We start from the raw sequence: 7,450 nt of genomic DNA, 5'->3' as shown, positions 1-7,450 counted from the left end.
GCCCAGAGCCCGCCTGCAGAGCCTCTCTCTCTCACTCCCCAGCCCAACTTTGCCTAAAAAAAAACTCCCCAGCCCAACTTTATAAACCCGTCAATACATCCGGGCAGAGGCCGGTCGCACTCTCACTCTCCGTCTCCTCGCCAGCGACAGCGAGCAGTGAGCAGCGGGGCATTTCTCAAAAAAAAAAAGGGAGCAGCGGGGCGCGTGCGGAGAGCGAAGCGACCGACTCCGGCAGGCGCCTCCTGATCTCCACCGCCTTCTCCTCCGCAATGGCGAACAGGTGAGGGAAAGGGTCCTACCCCCCGTCCAAGTCAGGTGATCCCCGTTCACCCCCCCTTTCGTTTTATCCCCTGTTTCCCTGTTTTTTTGTTTTTGCGTCGATGTCGTCTCAATCCTCGACCAACGCGACATTCACCGGATAAAACCCGGTGGATGCGGGGATCTTCGCGTCTATCGAGTAGGATCCGATGCGAATGGCCATGGATTAGGGTTTACAGAACGCCGAGGGTTTTGTTGTCACGGTACTGGTGCCCTGGCGGGTGGGCATCGGAAGGATATGAATTTTGGCTATCGGAGAAGATTTAGATCCAATTTGATCGGTGCGAGGGCTTATGATTTGGTTGCTTATTATGTTGTTTTAATCGGATTTTGTTATGGGTGTGATATATCCACGACAAAACAGAGCTGTTTGTTCAGGGCCTCTTTCGACTGTAGGACTTTTGAGAAGGGTTCCAGTCCTTAAGATTTTTTTTCCTGACAATGCCCTTTGGATCGTAGAATTGGATTGGGTTATCTGTTATGTGCGCTTGTAGAAATACATCTGGCTAATATTTGTTACCAAATTAATCTTTAACAACTTTCCTACTGGTTGTGTCACATTCATATGTGGTGTGGGTGGGTTCTTATAATTTGGTGTCTCAAGGAAAGCTGGAAAAGTAGATAATTGAGTTGATCGTGACACAGCTTGCTCAAAATGACGATGCATTAAACGCTGCTGGGCATTGTCGAATCACTAGCAGCCTAATAGGTTTTGGGTCTGCTTGCCTGTGAATAAGGTAACACTAAATGGATTATTTGTGTTTATGCACAAGTGCATTGCTAAATTTAGCGATTCCTAAGGGTTTTAGTCTAACGAATGGTCCTTCCCTTCAACAAGAGAGTGAATATCCGTGGATATGTCTTGCATGTGTTCCTTGGAAGAATTTTTGTTGATTTTGGTGCAGTTAAGCACATAAGCTTGGTCTGTATATTTAAATTCCATGCTTGAGCATCTTGGTGTGTTCTCTTTTTTCTTTCTGCTCTGCAGAGGAAGGCTGGCTGTTAATGTAGGGCATGTTTGGTTGGTAACTAATTGCCTTAGCTTAGGTGCTCAAATTCTTAGCCTCACTTTGGATTGCCCAAGGGAATTTTGCCACACTTTTTGTGTGTATGACATGTGGACTTATATTGAACAAAAAGAATCTTGCCTTAGGTGTGGCTAGAACCAAACACACACCTAACCTGGTCAAACTTGCCTAACTTGATATGTGGGAAAGTGTGGCTGGGAACCAAGCAGCCCCTTAGTTAATCCAACCTTCACTATTTTGGTGAAGGAAAATCCTTGTATCAAATGTAGAACTAAACTAGAAACTGAGGTATATGCCTATTCTGAAATATCACATGTGTGATATGCTCGTGGTTCTGTGATAGTTAGCGTTTTTTTTGTACCTTTGTTAGAACGGCTTACGACATGCCGTAAATTGTCTCTCAAGAATATACTACTTTGGAGAACATGATGATTTATCCCTTGCTTATTTGAAGTAATAGGTTATCTATTTCGCAGCATCTTAGTAACACACACCACAACCTTGTTGTCTTGTTGAAATGCGTGGAATGGAGTGATGTACATGTATCAAGTCTGCATATTGTACTGGGTGTTTTTGGAATTAATTTAAAATAGCAATATTTAGCAGCACTATCACCAAAGAACTAGCCATGGGCATGGGTGCGTGGAAGTTAGCTATCCATGTGGCAGAACCATGACTTGGTTTCGAGATCTTATCGGTTTTAACTCTAGCCTACCGCAACTTGTTTGGAACTGAGAGGCTTAAGTCAAAATAAAGTGAAATTGCGGGGCACAATTAAAGTGAAATTGCGGGGCGCAAATAAAGTGAAATTGCGGGGCACGACAGCAACAAAACAACCACCGCCTATATATTGAGTTATTGACCTCCATTTCCGGTTCATCCCACCTCCAACTTTCCTCCTCTTCCCCTCTTCTCCAGATCTACTCCGCCGCCGCCTCCCATGGCGCCTCCAGCCAGAAACCTTAACCCTAATCCGAACACTAACAACCCCGATCCTTCCTCCGACATGGGTATTCTCTTCGGTTCGCCTCCTACCGCTGCGCCTACCGCTGCACCCACGTTCCCTGCCGCCGTCGGCCCGCCGCCGCCGTTCGGCCCTTACTCCCACCCCTCGGCCACCTCTGCCTTTCACGGCGGCCCCTACCTCCACCACACGCAGGATCTTCATCCCCCTATGCCCCGCCCACCCATCTCCTTCCCCATGCACCGCCCAGCGATCTCCTTCCCCATGCACCGCCCAGCCATCTCCTTCCCCATGCACCGCTCCTTCTCCATTCCAGATCTAAATGCAAACCCTAGCGCCGCCTTGCCCGGCAGCTACCTTCACTACCCGCAGGATCTCCGATACCTCAGCTCCTACAGGCGAGACCTGAACCTGAGTGTTAACCTCAGAGCCGCCTTGGGCCGCCTGCAGGATCGCCAATCTCCCATGGCCAGCTCAGGCAACTCCATCCACACACTTAACCCAAACACAAACCTGAACCTGAGCGCCAACCCCAGCGCCGCCTCGCACGGCCGCTACCATCAGAACGCGCAGGATATTCGACATTCCATGCCCCGCCCAGTAATATCCTTTGCCATGCCAAACCGGAGCGACAACCCCCGCACTGTTGCAGGTGCCAAACCTGAACAGAATAAAGGTATTTATGTCTGACAGGGAAGTTTTTTAATCTAAGGCTTTTATGGTATGTTTTTTTGTTGTTCAGTTGTGTGATCCTGCTATATGATGATTGATGATTTTACAGCTTCATCAAAATGAATGCTGTGTTTTTTGAGAAGTTGAGCTTTCGAAGGTAAGTTTAGAGTTTGACAGATTTCTTACCTGTTTTATTCTTGCAGGAGCACCGAACGGGAGGCAGAACAATTCTAATGATGTTATTCACCTTTCTGATTCTGATTCTGATTCTGATGGTAATAATATTGCCCAATCTCGTCATTAAACATTTTCCAGGCAACAGTTTATTTATTGGACTAAATCCTTTTTATTTTCAACTCACATTATCCTTCTTATGATATGTTTTATGTCTGGCTACTTGGTCTGGGCATGCCAAGTCACATGTGTTCACACTGCTGTTCTACTTAAATCTAGTTTTACTACACTTATCACAGCTCTGCTCCATGAGAAAATCCTTTGGTATTTGCTTTTGTTATAAGAATTAAAGAATATCACTTGTGTCTGCTAGCACGTTACGAGCTATCTGTCTGATATGATCATTGTGTTTTATTTATCACTGTCAAGAAAATTCACTGTCAAGAAAATTCCATTGGGCTTAGGGCATCTTTAGCAAGAAGGTAGTAAACTTTTCTGTTTGAAAACTTTAAATGATACTTTTTGTTCCAGTAAAGATTAAAGAATGATTTAACTAGAAGATTCCCGCAACCTTCTACGCTCCCCAAATACTTATCTTGGCAGCCTTCATAGGATTGATCAAATACTACAGAAAAAAATGTCGGAAGAAAATTATATACCATGTTTGTGGTTCCCCTTTGGTTTTATTTGCAGATGATTCGTTGACTATTTGCTCATAGTTGATGTTATTTACCATTACATTGAGTGTGAAAGGACACTTCATATCGTTTGTAGTTGAAGGCAAGACACTGTTTGTTTTGTTTCCCCAATTTATGGCTGTGCATAACAAATGGTAATCATTGAGCTGCTTACACTGTAACTGTTGCAGTATTAGATAGGGCAGAAGATCTGATCACAGTACATAAATAAGCACTAAAATTTACCGGATAGTTGAATGAAACCGATTAAGTCAATGTGAATACTGTATTGATATATAGTTGAAAATATACAAGAAACTCATATATCACTGCCTGTATTTAGATTTTTTCGAAGAAGAGGCTCCCCCCACACACTCCAAGTCAAATGGGAAAGCTTCATCTGATAGCCTAAAAACTGGTGGAAAGGCTTCATCCTTTTCTAATGGTATGGATGCATCGTTTTGTACTTTTGCTATACATTCATCCATTCAAGAGTTGCCGAACAAACTGAAAGTTCTAGTTACATAATAGATTGTCTTTCTGTGTCTTTCATGTATTATGTTCTCATAGGAGAAGGTAGCAAAGGAGGGAAGGCATTTAGTGCTGGGAAAGGCGGGAAGGGCTCCGCATCAAATGCAAAGCCTGCAATGTCTGATGCAGAACTAAAGCTTCAGCTTGGTCAGTTCCTTCCGTTGAAATATCCTCTATTTTTCTAGAAGCTTATTTCATAGTAACCTTAATAGTAGTTAAAGTTCGGTAGTTTATGGAATTTCAGTAGGCTCTTTACTTGAGAAGTTCTGTATAATGAGATTGTTAGTTTTACATCATTTGAAACGGGCACACATCTTATATTATGATTTTCAAACGTCCCTTCTGTCTAAACATAAAAAAGGCAAGCTGATTTCCGCATGACAATTGGTTGCAGATATGCCTCCAAATTCTATATTGTTATCGAACTGTGAAGCAGCAGAAATGTTGCAGAAAATTCAAGGACATATGGCTATCTTATCAGAGGATCCGACTATAAAAATTCCCGAGTAAGGAATATCTCTTGTTTTAATTCTGTTATGTTCCGCTAATGATTGTTTATGTGGTGTTCCAGTCTGTTAGCTTGTGTGACTCCATGTTTAATCTTTTCTTCTTGCACCGGCAGGTCGTTTGACAAGGCCTTTCAATATGCAAATGAAGGAAATCACTTCACCTCTGCGAAGTCGGTGAAAGAAATTCTGGAGTATCCTTTGTTTTGGTTAAGAACTAATATTAGAGATTGCATTGTGGTTACGCAGTTAAATTGTTTCGCCAAGCAACCACTTTGTAGTTATTTTCCTTGACTCGTAGCTGCAGACCTCTTAAAGACTATGGTGTTAATGATGGCGAGGTTCGTAAGCCTTCTTTTCCTCTCACCTTCTTGTATCTCATTTCCCTCATCTCAAACATAAAATGGTTTGTTGTACCTGTAACAGATATGCATGATAGCGAACATTGGGCCTGAGACCATCGAAGAGGTTTATGCACTGATACCGTCTCTCAAGGTCAGTGTCTTTTGCTGACATTTGGGATATATGCCATTTCATATTTTACCAGGAACTCAGTCCTGCAAAATCCAAATTTCTTTGCACAGGCTACTAGGTCCATCAATGAAGGCAAGATCTTGGAGGCTCTTGCTGCCCTCGCTAACATAAAAGTCTCCAAGTGAACCTCAGCTACACAGGTAATCCTGGGGCAAATCTTTGAACCACACCTCTTCCTGATCGCTCGCCTTTCTTTATGATTTAAATTTCTGAATGGGTCTTAATCTTAACCATATATGCAGCTGATCGGGCAATGAAGGGTCCGTAACGGGGGGTCTCTGTGGTGTATGGTTGTTCACCTCAGCTACACAGGTAATCCTGGGGCAAATCTTTGAACCACACCTCTTCCTGATCGCTCGCCTTTCTTTATGATTTAAATTTCTGAATGGGTCTTAATCTTAACCATATATGCAGCTGATCGGGCAATGAAGGATCCGTAATGGGGGTCTCTGTGGTGTATGGTTGTTCACCAAAATCGAGCTCTTTCTTTCGAGGGCCGAAATCAAGTTGTGTGTATGTAAACCGTGCTGTGCACCTGTGTGCCAGTTCTAGGTCTGGCTGGTTGAACTTTGACTTCTGGAAACTAGCTTGTGTCTAGCTGCCGGTTTAGCTAGTTGTTGAGGTGATGTACTCTGAATTGCCAAGTTATGCCCGATGGTCTGGCACGCCTGAGCGAGGAATATTGTTGTTGCGGGCTGTGTGTTTCTGCATTTCTGCTTGTCTGTTTACTTCTCTGTGAATCGCATCTCTTCTGGGTGCAGCTTTTTACTTCTAGTTTGGGTTTTCTGTAGACGGCAGCTCTGGTAGGGCAGAATGCATTTGTAGGTTTATCGGTTTTAGCTAGAACGATTAGCAATCCTACATAAAACCCATTTGATTTAAATTTGTAGTTTCAGGAGTTTTAGGGCTCCTTTGATTCAAAGGAATCTTATAGGACTGAGGATTTAGATCCCTAGGAATGTTCTACACGTTGTTATTCCTGTAGCTTTGTTATCTATTCCTGTGTTTTGAGAATCCTATACATCAAAGCAACCCTTAGCTAAGCAGTTTGTTCTTAGGAATCCAACATAAAACCTATTTTGTTTACTACATAGGTTTTATTTTTTACCCTTCACTTGCTTTTTTTTCCTGGTACCTTTAGATATATCTGCTGCTTGCAGAGACTGATAGGTGATCAAAGTTTGCTTGGGCGTGCACAGGGCCATTTGAACCGCTAAGCAAATTCCCCTTTGAAGACATCCCTGTTTTCCTAGTTTTGCATTGAGTTTGATTCCTTTCTCTAACCTGTTTGTTTCAGTTTCAACTGGCTTTGAATAGCCCGTCGATTGCCATTGAAGTATGTCTGGACATGCTTCAGCCAATTGCATTGAAAATGGCTCGGATCTAGATTTAGCTTCACTAGCAAAGCTGATTTCAAATAGTTGTTTGTTTCAGTTTTTGATATTTTTTCTATGGGAATCTGCTGTCTAAAACTATTGAATATCCTTGGTTCTAATTTTTAGTTCTTTTCTTTCTTCTGGAAGGAAACTGCTTTGCTAGTACTAGCACTGCATAAACCCTCGAAGACTACAAAAACGGCGTGGTGTATACCGTGCAACTTTTTTTTTTTTTTACACAGGGTTGTTGAATATCAACAACTTATTACACATAATCCAATTTCTTTAGAGAGAGTTGAAGGAGTAGGTTTTATTAGCAGAGAAGAAGATTACGAGCTTTTGAAACACAATGGGATCTTCGTAAAGTGGATCCTTATGGATTTTACAACCAATTTGATTGAAAAAACTTAGTATTTCACCATGATATGTAACTCTCAAATACCACACAAACTCTTAGATTTATTTTATACCCGTTGCAATTCATGGGCTTTTCCCAATATAATAATAATAATAAAAGGGAGGTGCGTTTCTCTAAACTTTTGGTCTGTCCATCATATGGAATTATTTTCTTTTGTACCTATCTGACGTGGTATTAAAAATTTTGTCCATCCATGCATAAATAAATTTTTAGGTTGGGCCTTCAAATTGGCCAGTTAAGGGCCTGCTCCTC

The 7,450-nt window shown here is 42.3% G+C and overlaps 1 protein-coding gene across 2 annotated transcripts; it reads left to right on the top strand.

Annotated features, from left to right (window-relative positions):
• The first annotated feature begins 376 nt into the window (after positions 1–376).
• On the top strand, positions 377–6,132 carry LOC119317708. 2 transcript variants are annotated; one of them, XR_005153718.1, is made up of 11 exons: positions 377–2,986; positions 3,186–3,257; positions 4,177–4,278; positions 4,404–4,511; positions 4,759–4,870; positions 4,987–5,064; positions 5,178–5,211; positions 5,297–5,365; positions 5,455–5,544; positions 5,647–5,716; positions 5,819–6,132. XR_005153718.1 is itself a non-coding variant. In XM_037592200.1 (10 exons), the coding sequence occupies exons 1-9, from the start codon at positions 2,287–2,289 to the stop codon at positions 5,527–5,529; spliced, it is 1,350 nt and encodes a 449-aa protein (XP_037448097.1). In that variant the 5' UTR covers positions 377–2,286; the 3' UTR covers positions 5,530–5,544; positions 5,819–6,132. The 2 variants fall into 2 exon arrangements, 1 of the variants encoding a protein (XP_037448097.1); XM_037592200.1 differs by lacking the exon at positions 5,647–5,716.
• Positions 6,133–7,450: the final 1,318 nt, after the last annotated feature.

Source organism: Triticum dicoccoides, chromosome 6A (genome assembly GCF_002162155.2).
Source record: "Triticum dicoccoides isolate Atlit2015 ecotype Zavitan chromosome 6A, WEW_v2.0, whole genome shotgun sequence".
NCBI lineage: Eukaryota > Viridiplantae > Streptophyta > Magnoliopsida > Poales > Poaceae > Triticum > Triticum dicoccoides.
Note: the sequence above shows the minus strand (reverse complement) of the source record. Positions and strands in the feature narration are given on the sequence as shown.